The sequence below is a fragment of the Sceloporus occidentalis genome, unplaced genomic scaffold (genome assembly GCF_023333645.1).
Source record: "Sceloporus occidentalis isolate IW3139 unplaced genomic scaffold, rSceOcc1.0.p SCAF_13, whole genome shotgun sequence".
NCBI lineage: Eukaryota > Metazoa > Chordata > Lepidosauria > Squamata > Phrynosomatidae > Sceloporus > Sceloporus occidentalis.
The window spans coordinates 4165569-4187187 of NW_028316993.1; the positions used below are offsets into that span (position 1 = coordinate 4165569).

Sequence of the window (21619 nt, forward strand, 5' to 3'; positions counted from 1 at the left end):
TGGATGCCACGCCTCCCTAGGGGAAATGGGCGTGGCTCCATCCTTAGCCAGTTTTTGGCTCTTTGTTGGTGGAGGCAAACCCTGGAGTGTGGGCTTGAAGGAGGAGGCAAACAACAGGTAAGAAAGGGGATCCCACTTTGGGTGCTTTGGAGCTGGACAGCCCTTGGAAAGGATTTTTTGAAGGGGTCTTTCTTTGCAAAATCCCCACCCAAAAAGTGAACAGCCAGAGAACAGTTCTCTCCATCCATCATATTTTCATCTTTTTGGAGGAATAGCCCAAATGAGGAGGAGCAAGACCATGCAGCATTTATTAGCAAAGTGGGAGAAAAAAGAGGGTGTTGGCAACCTCTGGGCTTTGGGGACCTCTTCATGGCAACATCTGGGCAAACTTGGACCACTTTTTGGGAGCTTGGATTTGAAAGCCTTTCTTGGTGCGTCAGAGCCAGCCAGGGTTGCCTTTGCTAATAAAATGCACACATGGTCTAGCTCCTCCTCATTTTAGCTATTATCTCCAAAATATCAAAATATGATGGACAGAAATAACTGCTCTCCGGCTGTTCACTTTTTGGGTGGAGATTTTGCAAAGAAAGCCCTCCCCCAAATCCTTTCCAAAGGCTGCTTTCCAGCTCCTTCTTTTCCAGCAACCTGTTGTTTATGCCTTTTCGGTTGGTTATGTGTTGGTTTTTTGGTGGGACCTGTTGACAAGCATGCAAAGTTTGGCAGGCTTCTTTTCTAGCCAAGAAAAGGTAAATTGAGGTGTGTCTGTGAGACTAAATGTATGTTTTGAAGATTGAAATTCTAGGAAAGAGGAGCTGCGCAGGAGGAAAGATGCAAAGACCACCCCAAACAATGGATGTTGGTTTGTTGTGACTGACATTTGGAGAGGGGTGTTTATCTATTCAGTTAGACGTTTCTAGAGGTTTGTCAGACCTTTGAATTTTTCTGGGCTACTTTTTGGATTTCCATAGTGTGGGATGGCTAGTCCATAGCGAAGCTGGTTGCATTTTTTAAAAACAGGACAATGCTTTTACTAGATGCGTAGAAGAGGGGATATCATGCAAGCAGCATGAGCTGAAATTGCCTCTTTTGCACAACTTTTAAAGGTACAGGAGTCTTGTGTCCTTTTTCATGTGTTTACTGAGTCTGGAGGAATTTAAAAAGAGAGGGAAGGATCTAGTAGTTGAAGGTGGCCATATGACACAGAGAACAAGGCTCCTGGACTTCAGCAGATGTAGCTTGCAAAATGACAGCAGACCAAGGTATAGCGCATGTCCTGGGACAGAGAAGTTGATAATTCATGTGTGCCGGTGAAGCCTTTGGGTGCAAAGGCTCTTTGTTTACAACCCATGTCAGGATTCCTGGGTTCTCACTGCCGAGATGAACACATCTGATATAACCTTTTCTCCGATGATGGTAATGATGATGATAAATATTTGCTCCCATTACAGATCAGCATAGTTTTCTCCAGTGAGCTCCTCACCAGCTAGAAGAATCCAGGGCTTCCTCTTTTTTGAGTCCTGAACCAACCTGGGCAAAGCTGTGTTTGGGATTTTTTGGGGGAATATTTATCTTTTGAGTTTTGCCACTCTCCCACCAAAAAGTTGGTCTAATGTTAACACCCCACTCTTGGAAATTGCAGGTTGAATTTCCAGGTCACTCTTGTGTTTTGCGACACCAATCTCATTATGAAATGTACCGATTGTATTTTGAAGTGTATGAGTCATTGAATCATAGCGTTGGAAGAGACCCCAAGGGCCATCCAGTCCAACCCCATTCTGCCATGCAGGAACTCTCAATCAAAGCATTCCTGACAGATCCCCATCCAGCCTCTGTTTAAAGACCTCCAAAAAGTGTGGTGGAGTCTCCTTTGGATGTCTTTAAACAGGCTGGATGGGCATCTGTTGGGGATGCTTTGAATGAAAGTTCCTGCATGGCAGAATGGGGTTGGACTGGATGGCCCTTTTTGGGGTCATAGGATCATAGAACGCTATGATTCTATGAGTCCTAAAAATTATTGCATTTCCTTTGCTCTGCTCTTGAATCTGACATGGCTTGCAGCTGATCTCTTGCACAGTGCATCTTAACCTGACAAAGGAGGTCTGGAAGGATCAGTGTGGACTAAATATCCTGCTGACTTTGGTTGCCACATTTCCAAAAAATGGTTTGGATAACCAATGCATGTGTTGAAAGACATTACAATGGTAATGGGTACAAATCTGTATAGCGGTGGGTGAGACAAGAGGTTAGGCTAGCCCTGGCCTTTTTGGAAGTTTTGGCTATGCGATGCATGTCAAGTGTTTCCAACTGTTGGTATTACATGAGATGTATCCCAGGTTCGGTTTCTTCACCACTGCAATACACTGAAGTGTGTTGTTTATATACAGGGCCAGGAGGAAGATGTGAGAGTTCTCGGGCCACTTCTCATTAGCCCCAAAATATTGCAAGTCCAGACCCTTTAGCATCACTGTTCTGTGTGTCCTTTCTCATCCCATTTGCTGTTTTCAAATTGCAGTTCGTCTATTACTGGGAAATTAGGGTGGTTTGTAGAGTGGCACGGAGACCTTGGCCATATATTTTTGTGCCTGATCTAGAAATCCAGGTAACCTGAAAGTGGAAGATGATAGTGGGATGGAATGCTGGGCCCTTCCATCGAAGGCTGCTATAGAACAAGATGGAACAGTGTTTCGAGGAGAGGATTGATGGATAACTGTGGAAAGCCCTGAAGTTGAATACGATTGACTGTCAAACCCAGTATCCAGTTTCCATTAGCCCCAGAGGATAATTCCAGGCATAAATCTGTCTGTTTGTCTTCCTCATCTGTTATCTCAGCCTCTGCCGTATCATATGGGAGTGTTTGGATGCATTAAGTGGTTGCGTGAGAATCCTGGCTGAGTGAGCCCTTGATAAAATGGCATTCTCTTTCCTTGTCTTTTCTTTTCCCACCCACAATTACAAGACGGCTCAGTTCATTCAGAAGAGCGATGTTCTCATGTACCTCTGAACCGCGCAGGCGAGAGCCACTTAAGTACGCAGCCTTTCCTAGCCAAGGATGTGAGATAATTTCATCTCGCGTCGGTGTGTGTTATGACTCTCCAAACTGTAGTGGGTCTTGAACCAGCGGCCTTTTGGGTTTTTTTTAGAGAGGAAACCTGCCTGCATGCCACCGTCCAGCTTTGTTGCGAGAGGCTTGACAGGACCAGCAACGAAGCCACTTAACACAGCAAAAAGCTGGAAGAAATGGTTTGGCTCTATTTCTCTGATGGAAGAAAACCCATTTGTGCTGTGGATAACTAATGTATGACACTCCATGGCGATGAGCTCAGATGGCCTGGAAAAAGGGGTGAAGCTAGGCCTGTTTGCGGTTATTGATCCCCATGGTTATATAGAGCCTCCATGTTCAGGGGCAGTCTATCTCACAGTTTGATTCCCCCCCCCCTTTTTTTTTTTTCTGTGAAGGCAAAGGCTTTCATGGATGGCATCCATAGTGTTTTTATGGGTTTTTGCAGGCTATGTGGCCATGCTCTGGAAGACTTTATTCCTGACGTTTCACCGGCATCTGTGGCTGGCATCTTCAGAGAATGCAGAGAATATTGCCATGCAAAGTTGCAAGACGTTGAAAGGGTTGTAAAGGATAATAGAAGGCAGGCTTTTTATTTTTCTAACGTTGCAAGAGAAAAGAGTCTCCTGCAACATCAGCGCATCTTTTCCAGACCATGGCCTGCTCCCATGGGTACCATACGGAGCCGCTAAGTGAAGCTGAGGATGAGCATAAGAATGGAGATCAATGGGTAATTCCTGGTAGGTTGGCAAGGACTGCTGACTTTCCATTGTCTAACAATAGCAACAGTTTCAAAACTTCACTCTGCAACCCAAGTTACCTGGTTGGAAAAAAACACTCGGGGAAGGAAAATCAGAGAATACACAGCATTAAATGGCATGGATGTAAAAACAAGCAGCCGCTAATGTTAACACCTATACTGCTCTGTTCGAGGCTGAGGAGCCCAGCTGTGTTGAGAAGTTGGCAGCCTTGGCATCCAGCCTAGTGTCCTCTTCCTATCTGTTGCCAATGTCAAATTCCTCCCCGTGGGTGAGAATCTAATATAATGACATTATCCTTTCTTTCGGTGCCAAATGAATTCTGTCTGGAAGGTTATTGCAGCAAAGAGGGACGCTGGTGCGGAGCAATGCGCGCTCGATATCTTTGGGCATTTATTATTGCCTCTTATTAATGAGTTAAAGGGTTCCTCCAGTCTCTAATGCATTTGAGACCCCCTCTTCTTTTTCCAGCTCCTTCCTCCCTCCTTCACCCCAGAAAGAGGCTCGAGGCGGGTGCCTTGTCCATTTCAGATGGATGAGTCACAGCAGCCAGCCTGTTTCAGACAGATCTGATGCCAAGCTTTTAGTCGGCCCTGGAGAGCTTTTGTGGTTTGAGCATCGGACGACTCCAGGGACCAGGGTTCAAATCCCCACTCGGCCATGGAAACCTACCTTGGGCAAGTCCTGCTCTCTCAGCCTCAGAGGAAGGCAAAGGCAAACCCCTTTGAACAAATCTTGCCAAGAAAACCCTACGATGGGTTTTCCTTAGGGTTGTCAAAAGTTGGAAATGAATTGAAGGTACACAACGATGACAACAACATGCTCCATGAGAGGCATAACCCTAATAATGGTGGAAGTGAGTCTTGTGGAGTCAGGATTGTCTTTGGCTGGGATTCCAGGATGTTTTAAAACCCCATAAAGTTGCCACACTTTGTGACCGTGGCACCCTGTTTTTGTGGACCTGGAAGAAATCCGGTTGTCCTCCCCATGTTTGCTTTAACCAGTCCCTGTTTAAAACACATCTCTTTGGAATACACAAGTGATTTGAACTGCATTTGAGCAGACATTTGAGTTTGTGGCTTTACGTCGGGGTGAGCTTTCCTGTGTTTTGGGACTGCAAGCCCCAGCAGCTCTAGCCATTTGTAATCTATGATGAGGAATGGTCTGGCATGGTTGGAGTTGTAGTCCAGTATTACAAATGGAAAGGTTTAGGGAAAAAATTAATAAAGAATAGTATTTTTTGTGGGTTTCTCGGGCTCTGTGGCCATGGGGGAGCATTAAGTTACAGAAGGAGACCCTTCTCTTTCTATGTCACTGCAGTCCCCCCATTTTCCAAACACTTATGAGTAATTCTCAGGAGCATCTGCAGTTTTTGCCAGTTCCAGTGTTCTTCACACTGAGTCACTAGAAACCAGTTCACAGGTACCTATCAAGGTTGGCGTATTTAATTAAAAAGAGAGAGAAGTAATAACATTGCTACCGTTATTATGAAGGATGCAATAGAACCATCCTTGTGTGATTTATTATTTAACGTTTTTATGATATTGAACATTTGGATATACAGTCGGTCCTCCGTATCCACAGATTCAACCATCCATGGCTTGAAAATATCAAACCTTGATTTTGCCATTTGATATCAGGGAAGGGCAAGGCTCTGCCTCCTCCTCCTCCTCCTCCTCCTCTCATCCCTTCAACATTTTGCAGATGAAAACTTATGAGACGCACACAGCCAAGCAATGGCAAAAGTTATGGATATGGAAGAACATGCAAACTAGGAGAGGCTGCAGCAGTTTGCTTTTACCTGAGTCTACTGGGAAGGGCATATTTCTCCCCCCTCTCGTCTCTTTTTTTTTTTTTGGTTTGGTTGTTTGAAAATGCAAAAAATGCAAATTAACAATTCGGCTTTGGAGAGACTTCTAGTCTCTCCTGTTCGTTGACACAACTTACTGTTTCCTCCCCACTTTGCCTGGTTTTGGCTCACAAGGGAGGAAAAGAACTCTGTTGCACCACCTCCTCCTCTTTTTCTTTGCAGTTAAAAAATAAAAGACGCACAAGCACCTATTTTTAAAGTGAATTAATTTCTGAAGACAAAAGTAGAGCATGAGAAGGTGGGCGCAAAGGAAGGTCCTGGGAGGAAGGGCTGGTATTTCTTGGCTCCTGAGGAGCAAACAGCTGCAAGCATGAAAATTATATGTTTTGTAGCTGCTGAAGAATCATATCAGAAGAGAGAAAAGGAGAGGCGAAGGGATGGGGGCGGGTGCAGCAGATTATGGTAGGATCTGTCTAATCTGGGTTTGGTTCCTCTTTGATAGGGATATTACTCAGAAGAACCACAAAATGGTTACAAGCAAAGCAGGGTGGGTCAAAGAGCCCTGTTATGTTTTGGAGGCTGGCTGCATTTGCTGTGATCTTGGATCGTTCATGTAAGGATTTGCTAGTCACACACTTTCAGCCCCAGAAAACCCTATGGAGTTTATCACATTATCACATGAAGGAGATCGGGAGTTTATCCTGTGAATAGCATGGAAAAATCATGTAATTACATGCAACGATTTCACATGATGTTGCACAAAACCCACCATTAAAGTGGTCATAAAGAAGCATTAATATGCATCTTTTTACTTTCAGGATTTCAGTGACAATGCATTTCCAATATTGTATTTACACCACTGTGTGTGATAATAATTTACACAGTTACTCACCCTTTTCGTTGTATTTGCAGGATGCTTTAAACACGCTTTAATCTCTCTTTAATGCCAAAATTAGCCCCAGTGTGATAAACCCCTATTATAGGTTGGCCTTAGGGTCTCCATAAGTCAGAAATGACTCGGAGGTACACAACGTCTGCTGGTAGATACTCCGGGATCCTTTTGGAAAGCAGCTGGGAGAATTTGGCACAGAAACAAATTCTGTTTCTTTACAAAGCAAGTTTCTTGTTGCCTTTATGGCTGTGAAGAAATGTTTGAATTGTTGTGGGCAATTCCCACTGACTCATCCGAATCCAGAGAGACGACTGAATAAGACTGGGATGCCATGAGCCTTTGGTATACATGAATAGTTAAATCAGAATCAGTTATAGTAAATAGGTCATAGTCAATCTCTCTACAAAAGAGAAAAGAAAAAGAATAGGGAAGGAAGGGGAAAATATTACGTTTTCTTGCAACCTTCACATACTCTCCAACAGATGAAAACTGGGATCTCTGTGGCCAAGTAATATCACAGTGTGGTCAAGATGGCAAAAGTTACAAATGAAGAGGAGCAGTCAAGATAGGAATGGCTGCAGCAGTTTACTTTTGCCTGAGCCTCCTGGGAAGGGCAAAAACTACTAAAGGCAACAGAAGAAAGTGGGAGAAGGGGAGAGAAGCTGGGATGTTTTAAAAGCAACTAAAAAAGTGGGATGACAAAGGATTAATTGGTACTTTCTATGCCAAATTGGGACAGTTGGAGAGTAGGGCTTCAGCTTTATATTGATTTCCAAAGCATCGAATGTTACTCCCCCCCAATATAGTGCGGATTAGTGGTTTGTATTGGACTACAACTCTGGAGATCAGCATTCAATCTCCAGTTTGGCCATCAAGCCATGAAAAAAAAACATTTACTAAAGTGTAGCTAAACTGCATGAAGAGTTTAACATGGCATGGGATCAGTGCATTGCTTTTGTGATGGAACTGTTAACGGTTTCAGTTTTCGAGTGGTCTCAGCATTTTGTTTGGTTTTGCAAAAAACAAGTACGTAACTAGAAAGTGACTATTTTAGTTTCTTTGGGGATAATGAGAATAGAGTGGTTTTGCCAGGGGGAGAAAGTGGTGCTACAGCAGTAAATAACTACCTTTTAGACCTTGGAACTATAATGGTAACAAATCACTGTTAAGAGATAATTCTTCAGGGCTCTGTACAAAGCTGCCCACTGTCTATGCTTTCTCTGAAAGTCCATTTCTTTCCTTCCCAGTGGTCTCCCCTGCTTTTTCTGAAATCATTTTGGAGTCATTTCTAAAAGAACAGCCTCCCTGCTTGGCTCTTGCCCAGAGGATCCCAAGATGGCAGCCAACGGTGTGGCGGGACCCGAGTTCGGAAACCTTGAAGAGCGCATCCACCAGGTCAACATGGAGGTAAGGAACAATGTTTGATGCTCTCTGAACCATGGTGGCTTTGCAGATACTAGTAGTGTGGATAATAGTCTTTGCTGGCTTTGCTGCAAAGGGTTGGGGATGCTGGTGGGCTGACATGAACAGACCATTGGATAAGCCAGCGTCCCATTTCATGCCCTTGCCAATCTAGGATGACAATTTATTCCCAATTTATTGCCTTCATACTAATTGCTTATGGATCCATTGTCAGATTGGTACTTTCCGGTGTTTTCTGTCAAGCCATCCTGCCTTTTCTCAGACCTGATCTGTGGTTCTTTCCCCCTGCCTTTCACAGATAAAATGCAACTGCAGTGCCCACCTAGAGCTTAGAAACATGAAACTGGCTGGCATTATTGTTTTTAACTGGCAGCTTTTGGCCTTTGTCTCCAATGTCTTCCTGCCTAGTATAACACAACATTATTATTATTGAGTATCAACAAATGGACTGTATCCCGATATTGAGTGGATACCTGTGACTGTCAACTTGGCTGGCTTCATTTTCCCAAGTGTGACACTTTGGCCTGTTACAGACTGCCAAAATAAAGCTGCTTCGGGTCTCTTTGGAGGCATGCTATTTAAATGATGCATGCATCCTAAGAATCCGGAAGCTGCACCAATGCTGAACTCCAATGCTTAGGGATGGAGTGTGGCTTTGGCGCGACCTCCGGACTCTTAGGACCCATGCATCATTTAAATAGCATACCTCCAAAGAAACCCGAAGCAGCTTTATTTTGGCAGTCTGTAACAGGCCTTTGCAAATATCTTGGACTACACCTTCCATCATCCCTGACTATTGCTCTTGCCAGCCAGAGCTGATGGGAGCTGGAGTGCAAACTATTAGGAGGGCCTCAAGTTAACGGAGACAGTTCCCATTCAGTCTGCCTTTGCGTATCAGATACAAACACTAAGGAAGGACATGTGCCCCTATAGCTAACTTGGGTGCTTTCCAGGAAAGACTAGTTTGTTGGAAACAGGTTGCTGGACTAAATGGACTTGGGGTCCAAAAGGATCCCTATGCCACACTGGCTCCCTTAGATTCATCTTAGGGTCACCATAAGTCCGAAATGACTCAAAGGCACACAAAAACAACTCCTGCATTCTTCTAAAGCACAGACCATACAGAAGAGACATCCAATTCTTGTGAATTGCTTTTTTCCTATTGTTGCATTCATGTTATTTCTCTCCCCTCTGCAGTCTTTGGAGAGCACCAGACGGATGCTGCAGCTGGTGGATGAGGTAAGAAACACACAAAAGTTGTACATGAATGAACAGATTCATTAGCTAGCCAGCGATTTTGCGTCCTTGCTCCCTTAGCCAGCCTTGGTTTCCATTTACTGGTCACAGGGCCAAGGGATGGAGTGCAAGGGTTTCCTTTTGACCGGTGGCTGGCCTCTTTTCTATATCTGAATATGGCCAACCTGTCCCTTTGTCTTTTTTTCTTTCCAACAGAGCAAAGATGCTGGGATTCGAACTCTAGTCATGTTGGATGATCAGGGAGGTAAGGCTCCTGAAACTTAATGGTAGAATTTGCACTCATTGCATTGAATTGTAAATGGTGATCCAACCAATTTGTACAGAAAGGGAAAATGAATATGCATTAACTCTGATGGATCCTTTTTCTTGGTGTGAGTCTTGGAGCCGAGGTTTTTCACGGGTGCGTCTTCTGTCTCTTGCTCAGAGCAGCTGGACCGAATTGAGGATGGCTTGGACCAGATTATCCAAGACATGAAGGAGGCAGAGAAGAACCTCACAGACATGGCCAAATGCTGTGGTCTGTTCGTCTGTCCTTGTGCCAAGTAAGTCCTTCTGGTAAAAACATCAGAAACACCTTTCTGGATTGGACCAACGTGGATTCCTCTTCCCTGCCTGTTGCTGCTGCTTATTAGGATTTCCAGATCTCAGGGTCTGGCCCTGAGTCTCCCCCTTTTATGGGACATCTCTGGGCAGAAGACGAGGGTGCAATTTCTCCAGCTTTAGATGACTCTCTTCTGTGTTTAAGCGACAACCTGTGAGCAACTGTGGTTGGTAGTTAATGCATAATGCTTAGTGACATTATGAGGAGCCTATGGTTGGATCTGCACTGCGTGAACTGCCACAACTCAATGCTATGGCATCCTGGGATTTGTAGTTTGCACTGGTACCAGAGCTCTCTGACGGAGAAGGCTAAATGTCTTGCAAAACTGAAAATCTCAGTATTCCATAGCATTGAGCCGTGGCAGTTAAAGTGGTGTCAAACTGCATTTTTTATGTGATGTAGATGTAGCCTATGGTCTTGGGTTTTGGCCCAGAAACCTCAGGGACTGGGACGATCCGGAACTCACAACCTTAGTTACCATTACTATTCACAACTTTATTTATATGCATCAGTCTGTGTGATTCAAAGTGGCCTTGTTTGCCTCTGGGAAATTGGTTGGTCTGGGAAAGTTACTATATTGGACTCCAACTCCCAGAATCCCCCAGAGACCAGGGACTTGTGTGCCTTTGATGCTTTCTTTTCCAGAAAGGTGGAACAAGGTTTAAAAGATGATGAGTCCCTGTTTGTGCTTTTGCGTTCTTCCTCTTTTTCTAAAAAAATACAAAACCTATAGGTTAAAGAACCTAAAAGCCATGGAGGCCAGTAAAGCCGCTGCCAGCAATGACCAGGACAATGTGGTTTCTCGACAACCTTGCGTGGTGGCCGATGGGAATCAGATGATGATGAGTGGACCTTTCATTCAGAGGTAAAGAAAGAGGGAAGGAGGGAAGTAATGGGAGTTGTAGTCCCACACGTTGAGACAACCTGGGTTGGGGGAAGCTAGAATGGAAGGTGGAAGTGTTCCTCTTTCCTTTGGTTCATGGATATTATTTCTTTTTCTTACTGCAAGGTTGCCCTTAGGAGTGGGGTGTGAAATTGCTTAGGTTTGTGGTGTCTTAAGGTTCCAGGAGACTATTACAGTCAGCCCTTCTTATACACGGATTTTTTATACACGGATTCAAGCATACACGGTTTGAAAATATTCCAAAAAAGTATAAATTTACCTTGATTTTCCATTTTTATAAGGCACACCATTTTGCTATGTCATTATATTTAATGGAACTTGAGCATACACAGATTTTGTTATACACGGGGGATCTTGGAACCAAACCCCAGCGTCCACTGTATTAATTTAGTGTGTTTTGTGGAGGCATGCTCATGGGAACTAGCCCATGCTTTGGAGATTGTTTCAAAGATATGGGAATTGGAGAAGAGAAGGCTAAGAGGTGATATGATAGCCCTGTTTAAATGCTTGAAGGGATGTTATATTGAGGAGGGAGGAAGCTTGTTTTCTGCTGCTCCAGAGACTAGGACCTGGAGCAATGGATGCAAGGCACAGGAAAAAAGATTCCACCTCAACATTAGGATGACAGTAAGGGCTGTTCAACAGTGGAACAAACTCCTTCCTTGGAGTGTAGTGGAGTCTCCTTCCTTGGAGGTCTTTAAACAGAGGCTGGATGGCCATCTGTTGTGGATGCTTTGATTGTGATTTCCTGCATGGCAGAAGGGGGTTGGACTGGATGGCCCTTGGGGTCTCTTCCAACTCTATGATTCTATGATCTTGGAAAGATTCCACCTTGGCATCGGTCACTCTTTCTCTTTGCACACATGCGTCTTCCTCCCATCCCTTCCATCAGGATAACAAAAGACGACGTGGAGGAAGAGATGGAGCAGAACCTGACCCAGGTGGACAGCATGTTGAGTAACCTGCGCAGCATGGCGGTGGACATGAGCAACGAAATTGACGTCCAGAGCAAGCAAGTGGAGAGCATTAAAGAAAAGGTGAGTGATGCACACAGCTGGGATCGGCAATGGGTTCGGGTGCATGTGGCAAAATGTTGTTGTTTGCATTTTGGCTCATGGCAACTTTCTGAATGAGGGGAAGCCAACATGGTGGTGTTTTTTGAGCATAGGTGTATGATCTGGAAACCTGAGTTCACATCTGCACAGGTTCGGCCATGGAAACCACATTGGTGAATAAATGGTTTATTTTTGTTTTAAATTGTTAGTTTTCATTTACTTTTGGAGAGTTTCTTTAGATTTTGTAACTTTTGAATGTTGTGACTATTAAACTGTGTTTGTTTTAACCGTTGTAAAGCATCCAGAACAAGGAACTTAGGCAAGATATCATAATCCATGGTCTTTCTTTTCTTCCCAAGGCCATCGCCAATGTGATCAGCATCAACGAAGCCAACAACCAAACCACCAAGATGCTGAAGAAAGCCTGAGCTGCCCTCCTACCACCTTTTACGCCTCAGAATATTCACAACCCGGCCTCTTCCATCTTAACCCCAGAATGAATTGATTCAGACCAAAGCAGAACCACGTTTCCCATTTTGCAAACCAGTCGTTTCCTAAAAGAGGGTGCATGCCAGCGGTAGCTAAAATGATGGTCACTGAAACAACTGAGCTGCTTCTAAGGGCAGTCTTTTGACCATGATCTAAAATTACTACTCCTTGTGCCTCTCCTGTGTGTGGCGAAATTGTATCCCATTTTCCAATGAGGTTTCTCTATATACCAGCCTTCCACATGTACTGGTTGGCAAGCCCCTTAATCCTGCAGCCCACATGGATAGATGCCTGCAAGAGTGACCCAATGGGTTGTATAGAAAAAGAGTAGACTGCTTTGGCTTTAGATTCAGGTTGCATCCGCACTGCAGAAATAATCCAGTGTGGCACCATTTTAACTGAAATAGCTCAATGCTATGGAATTCTAGGAATTGTGGTTCATTGCGGCACCAGAGCTCTCAGACAGGGAAGGATAAATATCTCACAAAACTACAAATCCTAGAATTTTATAGCACTGAGCCATGACACTTAAAGTGGTGCCAAACTACATTATTTCTGCAGTGCAAGTGAAGCCTTACTTATGCTGAGACTTAAACCTATTGAAATCATTGGGGTGTAGATCGGTCAGTGGCAAAATTAAACCTGATTGATTTCACTTAGTCAAAACAGGGCCTGAGCAGAGCTTGGAATATTACTTTTGAAAAAGAACTAGTTTACTTTACACATTATTCTGAATGCCTAACATGTGCAAGTGGTGACCTGTCAATTTTACCGAGGTTCAGAGGTAACAGAGTTACTCATTATGCAAAGGGATCTTGTAGCACCTTTGAGACTTACTGTGTGAAAGAAGTTGTAGCATAAGCTTTTGTAGTCTAGGTCTACTTTCTCAGATGCATGGAGTTACTCGTTGTTACTATTGTGCACCAATACAGGGGAAATGCTTTCTGTTTTCCCCCAAGTGACCAATTCAGATATTACACCTTGAAAATGGTGAGAAAAAATGTAAGACATTACAAAACAGTTCTTCCGAGCTGCAGCATGAGACTGCCATCTATGTGACCCTTCCCTTTCCCATTGTTTCGACTAAGTCGGCACACACACCCAGGAATAAATAACAGATAGACACACAGTTCCTGTTCCTACACTTGATCTTAGCCAAAAGGCCGAGAAGCAATTCTAAGTGGTGAATTACAAACACGGCTGTTACAGTTCCACCTCATTCTTGCAAAATATAACATTGACTTATTGGCTGGGTAGAAAACCCCTCTATTAAAAAAGACTTCAAAGGGAGGACAGGAATTGCAGCTCTTTTTAAATAGGGCTGGGGGTGAGGATGCTTTATTGACCCAAGCATTGTCAGACTTGTCCCCCCGCCCTGTATATTCAAAGCTCCCGAAAACTGCATCCCCCAGGATCCTCCAGCCAGTGTGGCGATTGTTTTCGACCACTGTACAGAAAGGAGTTTGAGAAACTGTGCAGCTTTGCAGTAAAAACCTGCGCTCGGTGTATTTTCATTCCCTGCCTTTGCCAGTCTGACTGTTGTGCAAATGTTACGCGGCAGAAAGCTGCAGCCTTTGTCAATTTGAATGTTGTGTGATTTCTTCTCTGCGAAGAAAGCTGTGCAGTTTTGTTTCCATGCTGAAAGCTGCGCAGTTTCCGGAAAACTCTGCAGTGTGCTTTACAAGCTGTGCAGTGTTTGTAGCAAAGCTGCAGAAGTTTCCATTGTCATTGGGGGGGGGGGAATCTTTGTGCGTTCCAAAACTATGGGACGAAAAACTGTTTCATTGTTCTAGATATCCATTGGGGAATTGGGGGGGAAAACAAGATTTACAATCTCTAACTCCATAGTGAAGCCATGCTGCTCTGTCTGCAGGAGGTCCCAGGTCGAATTCCCAGTATCTCCAGTTGAAAGGACCCAGTAACAAAAGATAGGAAAGATCCTGGAGAGCTTCTGCCAGTCAGAGCAGACAAGGCTAGCCTAGAAAAATGGTCTGAATCAAACCAAAGGCAGTTCACAAAAAACATGTATACATCTGGGGCCTGGCTTAAATACAACTTGTCACTGTGAATTTTTGACGTTCCTGTTTTTGTTGGTTATGACTTTTCAAATGTGCTGTGATTAAACGAGGTCTGTGTTTTTAAAAGCAGTCTGCTTTTTAAAGCATGCACGCATCTTTTCAACGGTTTATTTTGTGTCATTAAATGGGTCTTATACACTCATGCCAATCCAAAGAAAAGCTCCCTAAAAAAAATCTCAAGACTTGATTAATTTCCCTTTCACCAGAATGTACCATTTTGTTTTTCCCTTTTCTGCCACCTTCTAAAAAGGGGGAGAAGGTGGGATGAACTCGGTTCGGACGAGGGGTGTTTGTACTTTGAAATAACCCCCCTCCCCTGGCTTCGTTCTCACTTGTTCTTCCTGGGTTGGGTAGCCTTGAATAATTCAAAGAGAGAGTAAGCAACACCTATGGAACAAAAATACAAAAAAGAGAGAAAAACTTCCCTGTAATTCTCATTTACATCCATTATTCTTCCACTCACCTCTGTTTTGACATTTCAATTAAAATCCTTCCCATTGGGGCCAGAAATTAAGGGACAATTAATCACTCCAGCCTCAGAGAACAAGAAGAAATACATACTCTCCAACATTTCACAGATGAAAATTGGGAGAAAATGGCCAAACAATATCAAGAGTGTGGTCAAGATGGTGAAAGTTATTAATGAGAACACACAAGCTAAAAGAGGCTGCAGCAGTTTGCTTTTGCCTGAGCATACTGAGAAGAGTAAGACTGGCCCTTCCTCTCCTCTTTGCATAGTGTGAATGGAAGAAGCCCATGCAACCTAGCATTGTGTTGCAAGCCATCGGTTCAAGATAGGTTAAATACAATGTTATGAAACACCTCACAACACTGCCTACATTCTCCTCCTTGCCCCAGCAGCACTCTGGCTGAATTTTATGAAAAGGAAACCATTCTGAACGGGAAAAGCCAGTTGTGCTGTTACCATTTCATTTGGTTTCATTTCTCTATTTGTCTCGCCCGAAAGAAGCACCAAGGCTTCTATTTTTATTCCCATCATGAAAGCAATCTGGTGTGTTGTATGCAAAAAAACCCCTGATCGGTCCTATGCACCCCAGTGGCAATTGGAGTCCACTGTATCAGTAAGGCAGGGAAACCATCCCAAGTTTTCATGCGCTTTAAAAGAATGGTCTATTGATGGGTAGGGCACCACTAAGATTGCATAAGTTGCCACTGTGGCAGAAGAATTGAATCAAGGTGTGATGACTGTGCAATGTGAAAGGTTCCCTGATCCTTCTTTTCTTCTCGATCCACTTTGGATAAGCACAAATCCAACTTACCGAAAAGACTGAGAGTCATGGTGAAGCGGTACAACAGGACATCTGTGGTCCCTCCTTTGAGATGCACAGGAAGGCCATTGTCCTCCTGGGGAGAAACAGAGAGGTCAGACCATCAGATTATACCAGATTATACTGCCATTGGGGTAATTTTTAATTTATGGGGTAGAGAAGGAAGGATGATACTGGAGGCCCTCCAAAAATAGCCTTTTCTCACTCTTGCATTAGAGACGCTTGCTCCTGAATTCACTTTGACCTCTAATACAGGAGCAGGGAAAGTGTCTGTCTCCAGGCTGCAAGTCCCATCTGCCCTAGCTGCTCTAGTCAGTGCTGATGAAGGATGGGAGTTGTAGTCCACCAACAACTGAAAGGCCGCAAGACCCATCTACTCTAGCCAATTCACCAATTAAGTCAACCTGTCTAAATAAAAATGTCTTTTGCCAGCCAGCAAAAGGACAATAGCATAGGGGTTTGAGTGGTGGACTAGGACTCTGGAGACCAGGGTTTGGTCCCCACTTGGCCATGAAAACCACTGGGTGACCTTGGGCAAGTCACACTCTCAGCCGCAGGGGAGGCAATGGCAAACCTTCTCTGAAGAAATCTTGCCAAGAAAACCCTATGACAGAGCTGCCTTAGAGTCGCCATAAATTGGAAATGACTTGAAGACAGATATATGCAGAGAAAGACAACAGAGAGAGAGCCAGGCTTGTTTCCTAAGGGAGAGAATTCCCTAGTTTGGGATCAGCCACCGAGAAGCCCCTGTCCTGTTTCCTTACCAAATGCAACTGGTGATGGGAACAAGAGAAAGCCCTGTCCAAAGAACTCAAGTACATTGTACATCTAGCCATAAGTTACCCAACTTCATCGATTTCTAGCTATGGGTTGCCTGCTGTGGGGCATCCTCGGCCCAATGGCACCTCTGTCAGGCAATGTTCCTATCCCTCTGTTCTGTGGCTTCCAGCTCAGCATTATGTTTGCTAATGAAGCAGTGCAATTGCATTACTGGATGGGGTTGCATTACTCACCTGGAAGAGCTTCTGATATTCCGGGACTTTGTTTTTCAGCTGCCGGCTGGGGGTTGCGAAAACCTGGAGGGGCTTTAAGCGGGAGACCTAGAGAAAAGAACAGAAAGAGAGGGAAAGGATAATGGAGGCTTGGGCTATTGCCCACTCGCATTTGCAACATCTCCAAGGATTAGCAAGGGAAGGCATCTCTCAACTAACTGAAAGCAGCCTCCACAGTGATTGATTCGATTAACTGAATGATCACACTTTTTAAATCCACCGCTAACCAGCATTCTTTGACCGTTCTGTCAAAATATAAAATGCAATAAAGCAGCCAGGATGTCACAAAAGAAAAATGATTAAAGACGACGGAGAGGGTAAAACTAGCTGCAGGGAAGAAAGGATTACAGTACATGAAAGCAAATCAAAATGAGCAGTAGGAGAAAAGTAGAGGCATACCTCAGTTAAGAAAGCCTTTTTGCAAAGTTCCTTTTTGCAAAGTCTTTTTACAATTGCCCAGCCCCCTTTTTTCTTCTTATCCTCTGTATAGCTAGAAGTGAGTCCTTGGTATCCGCTGGATACCAGGACCCTCCATGGATACCAAAATCTGTGAAGTCCCATTAAACACAATGGCATGGCAATATGGTGTCCCTTATATAAAATAGCAAAATCCAGATTTGCTTTTGGTAATTTATATATTTTTGGAATATTTTAAAGCAGTAGATACTTAAATCCACGGATAAAAAAAAATATCAGTGGATACAGAGGGCTGTCACTTTTGGTTAACTGGAGATATGCCTATTCTTCTTCATTAGTAACTTTCTCCATCTTGACCACACTCTGATGATGCCTGGCCACATATGCCCCAGTATCCATGTGCCACTTCCCAGCATCTGCCACCTGAGGCCACTGCCTCAACCCTGCCTTATCCCAAAGGTCCAGCTCTGTATGTGCTGCATTAGTTTGTCTTCTGGCAGCTTGCCTGCTCTGCTCATTTAAAAGCTCAGAGGGTGGCTGCAGCCCTTTGAGTTCAAGACAGAGAAGCCAAAGATAACTCTCTTCTAATATGTCATCAATGGCTCAAAGCGGACCCCTGCTGTGGCAGGTGCAAAATGGTGGTCTGTAAGGAACGGCATGGTGCTTCGGTATTCATGCCCATGAATGCACATCCATGTGCACACCGAGACATCTTCCTCTCCTGCTCTGAAATGTCACCTTTCCAGACTTCATTTTACTTCTACAAGAGCAAGCTTTCTTTGTTTTCTCAAAACATTCTTGGAACTGCAGCCACAAAAATAACTTCTCCAAGCTCTGCCCCTTCTGAAGCACTTCAGTGTTTCTTCTTCCAGTGTTTCTTCTTCACTGAGCAAGGAAAGCCTACAATAGTCTCCTCCTCCCACCTAAAGAATAGTTGAGTTTCTCTCTATTCATTGGCTGCATCACCTGCACTGCATAAATAATCCAGTTTGATGCCACTTTAACTGTCATGGCTCCATTCTTCTGGGATCTGTATTTCAGTTGTGGCACCAGAGCTCTCTAACAGAGGAGGCAAAATGTCTTGCAAAACTACCATTCCCAGAATTCCATAGCATTGAACCGTGGCAGTTAAAGTGATTTCAAACTGGATTATTTCTCCAGCGTAGATCCCATTGTGGGAGAAAGGCGGGATACAAATCCTTGAAATAAATTTAAAAAATAAATAGATGCAGCCATTGTCATCTAAATGTTTGTAAAAGATCCTGCAGACCAATGCTGGGGAACCTAGAATCATAGAATCATGGAGTTGGAAGAGACCCATTCAGTTCAATCCCATTCTGCCATGCAGGAAGACACAATCAAAGCACTCCTGACCATCCAGCAGACAATGGTGGTCTACCTAGCAGGGTCATTGTGAAGGTGAAGACAATTCAGATTGGAAAAGGTTTGCATTGACATTTCAAAGTTCTTTGTAAATTATAATTACTTGCAAGCAGCTCAGGTTGGATTTCACCAGCTGTGGGCATGGCCACTGTTTCAACTTCTGCTTCTTACAGAAGTCATGATCGAAAACACACATGCAGCATAGGTTTTGTCCCAGAGGGAGCTAAAAGCACATGTGAAACCTGAATGTGTTCATACACAGAAGCCATCGTCTGCCTCTCTTCACCCCTAGATCTGTCAACACACTTAGATTTGTTCCTGGCCTTCCAGTTTTATATTTTCAACAGGTGCACGAGTGCCCCTTTTCTGACTGAATAAACCAGAAAAGTAGAGGGTCCTTGCTGTCCGCTGGGGTTTGGTTCCAGGATCCCCCATGGATACCAACATCCTTGGATTCTCAAGTCCCATTAAATACTGCAAAGTAGTGAAATGGTGTCTCTTATATAAAATAGCAAAATCAAGGTTTGCATTTTAGAATATATATATTTCCAGAATATTTTCATCCCACAGATGGTTGAATCTGTGGACAAGGAATATGGAGGACTGACTATATGCCTGGGTCTGATCCACTAGCAACTAGCTGTCCAAAGTTGCATAGGCAATCTGCCTGCCAAAAAAATGTTGTGATGGGTTGGTTATACAATAGAAATGGTATTGCTATGTTATGGTGATCTCAGAGACAGGTGCTGAGATAAAACTGGAAGGGAGGCTAGCATGAGCCAAGCCTGTTCAAGGTTGTTTCTGTGAAGGAAGCTAATGGTCAAAACAAAGAATGGGGTGATATGGGGAAGAGAGAAGTGTGCTTATTAATTGTAATGAATAAGAATTAAGCCAGCTTGAAATTTGAAATTGTCTGTCATTTCATTAGGCACTTTTAATGCTTGCAGTCAATGAACTTCACTAGGCTGGACCCATAGTTTCTTAATAAAGTTTTTCTAACTACTGAAGCTTGAATTTCTGAACTAGGTATCCAGTTGGACTTGACACTAGCATGATCTGCTTTCTGGTTTCTTCAGACATGCAGGGATACATCATTTGGTCCTTCAAACTGCCCTGGGTGTCTGGCACCTGACTGTGCGAATGGTTTACAAAGCATTGTGTTGGAAATCACACAAAGCAAATATTGCAGTTCTGACTACAATGTTTGGCGATCAGTGATGGCATGGTCACACGTGTTGCCCCTGGATAGTCAGTGTGCAGCATGTGTGAATGGCTTAAGGGAAAGCAGATCTCTCCACTTTGCTAGCAAATGTCTGGTGAATTGTGACATTTTGAACATTTAAGTAATACAGAACAAGATGTTCCATGTGGAGGGGAAGGATAAATGGTTTCTTGGTGCACCTACTGTTGTTATCACCGCTGTTATTTCTACCCAGGAATCCAGGAATCAGTCGGGTATAATTGGATAATACGGTACTTTCCAAGCAGTGTCGCTTTCTGGAATTGTGCTGTTGTGAACCCATTATTATTATTATCATCTTGGTTTCCCAGTCCGCCAGCTGACTAGCATTTTGGACCATCATTTTGTTTTATCCAAGAATCTAGGCGATTTTGTCAGGTAATGTGGCGGGTTTCAAGCAATATCATTTTTTGTGTTTTTGACATTGTGAACCTATTTATGGCAATTTCAGAGGTTTTGCCAATCTGCTTGGATTTGCTACCAGAGTACATATTGTACACCCTCCAACATTTGACAGGTGAAAACCAGGACACGTGTGGCCGCACAACAACAGAATGTGGCCAAGACAGGAGAAGTTATTAATGATGAAGAATAAACAAACTAGACTTGTAGCACTTTGCTTTTGTCTGAGTCTGCAGGGAAGGACAAGATCCTTTCTCTTACTCTCTGTTCTCCCTTGGAAGGCAAACTATTTTTGTACTTTGAACTCAGTTTGCAGCAAATGAAGTAATCTGAGGGCAAAGGGAGAAAGTGGGAGGAGAAGAGAGAAAGTGGGACCTTTTAAAAGCAGCTGGAAAAGTGGGAAGGGTGCAGAGTAATTGGGCCTATCTCTGCCAGATCAGGACAGTTGGAGGGTATGCTATCACCATTGAAACCGCAGTTGTTTTCTTCATCTAGTGGTGATGAATCTCAGTTTATAAATCACAGTACTTCCTAACCTTTTCCCTCTTGTTGTCTTCATTTCTCCTCTCCCACATCTATAGCCCAAGCTTTGTTTTCCCCCCCCCACAACCCATAGTTTTGCATGGCATAGTATGCTCTAAATGTTTGTCATTCTGAATCTTGATGTGCTGTAGGATTTTTATATCACTGTTTCCAATGACTTGTCCCAGGCCTGTTGCTGTTGTTAGAAACAACGCAAGACTTGGGGACTTTTTTCTCTAAGCAAAATGGGGCCACAAAGGCTGTTGTGAAGTTCTTCCGAGGACAAAGTGGGAGGTACCAAATGTACCCCCAAATTTTAAATATTTCAATTATGCTCTTGCAAGGAAGGAGGGGAGCAGCGCTGATAAAGTGGGGTGGGGGCTGATCAGTTCCATCTTGTGGCTGTTTTTCCCTTCCACTCCTCCCACATCTGACAAAGTGGGTTCTCCTAGCCCACGCAAGTCATATATTTGTTAATTTTGAGAAAGGCACACTCTGCCACAGCCGAAGCAGCCCTAGGGATCCAATCTAGTTTCATTTTGTTAGCTCTCAGCCTGGAAGTGAATGATTGATTAGGGCTCTATGGTGAAAGAGTTAGAAATAAGCATGCAACCCAGAGCCACCCACCCACACAAAAACCCCTTTTGCAGACAACATCATTAGTGATTTCCACACAAGACAAGCGAAAGAGAAGCTGGAAGGGAGTCTTTACCAGGAGGGACCTCATTCTCTTTGGCCTGGTCCTTGCTCTCTTCTTCCCTGCCTGTCTCCTTCACTTGTTTGTCTCGGTCGCTGTTGACCTCCCTTACAAGGGCATTGCTTTGCTACTGGAGCACAGGGCGGGCAGCCCTGGTGGAAGGAGACTGGCTGCTATTTTTCTTGTCCCATAGCCAGGAGTAAGGGCAGCAGATGAGTTCAAAACTCAAGATCGAAATGCAGAGGCCGAAAAGGCAGATTGAAAGGCCCAGAGCGGAGAGGAGGACCTGGTAT

The 21619-nt window shown here is 43.9% G+C and overlaps 2 protein-coding genes across 2 annotated transcripts; one reads left to right on the plus strand and one right to left on the minus strand.

Moving 5' to 3' along the window:
• The first annotated feature begins 50 nt into the window (after nt 1-50).
• LOC149304630 (synaptosomal-associated protein 25-like) lies at nt 51-14418 on the plus strand. Its single transcript, XM_089479256.1, has 8 exons — nt 51-117; nt 7766-7925; nt 9138-9179; nt 9393-9441; nt 9622-9739; nt 10532-10663; nt 11595-11739; nt 12117-14418. The coding sequence occupies exons 2-8, from the start codon at nt 7854-7856 to the stop codon at nt 12183-12185; spliced, it is 627 nt and encodes a 208-aa protein (XP_089335382.1). The 5' UTR covers nt 51-117; nt 7766-7853; the 3' UTR covers nt 12186-14418.
• Nucleotides 14400-21449, minus strand: LOC149304631 (cytochrome c oxidase subunit 7A1, mitochondrial-like). The gene is made up of 4 exons (XM_089479257.1): nt 21342-21449; nt 16627-16713; nt 15605-15689; nt 14400-14711 (listed from the first exon to the last, which is right to left on the minus strand). The coding sequence occupies exons 1-4, from the start codon at nt 21354-21356 to the stop codon at nt 14653-14655; spliced, it is 246 nt and encodes an 81-aa protein (XP_089335383.1). The 5' UTR covers nt 21357-21449; the 3' UTR covers nt 14400-14652.
• Nucleotides 21450-21619: the final 170 nt, after the last annotated feature.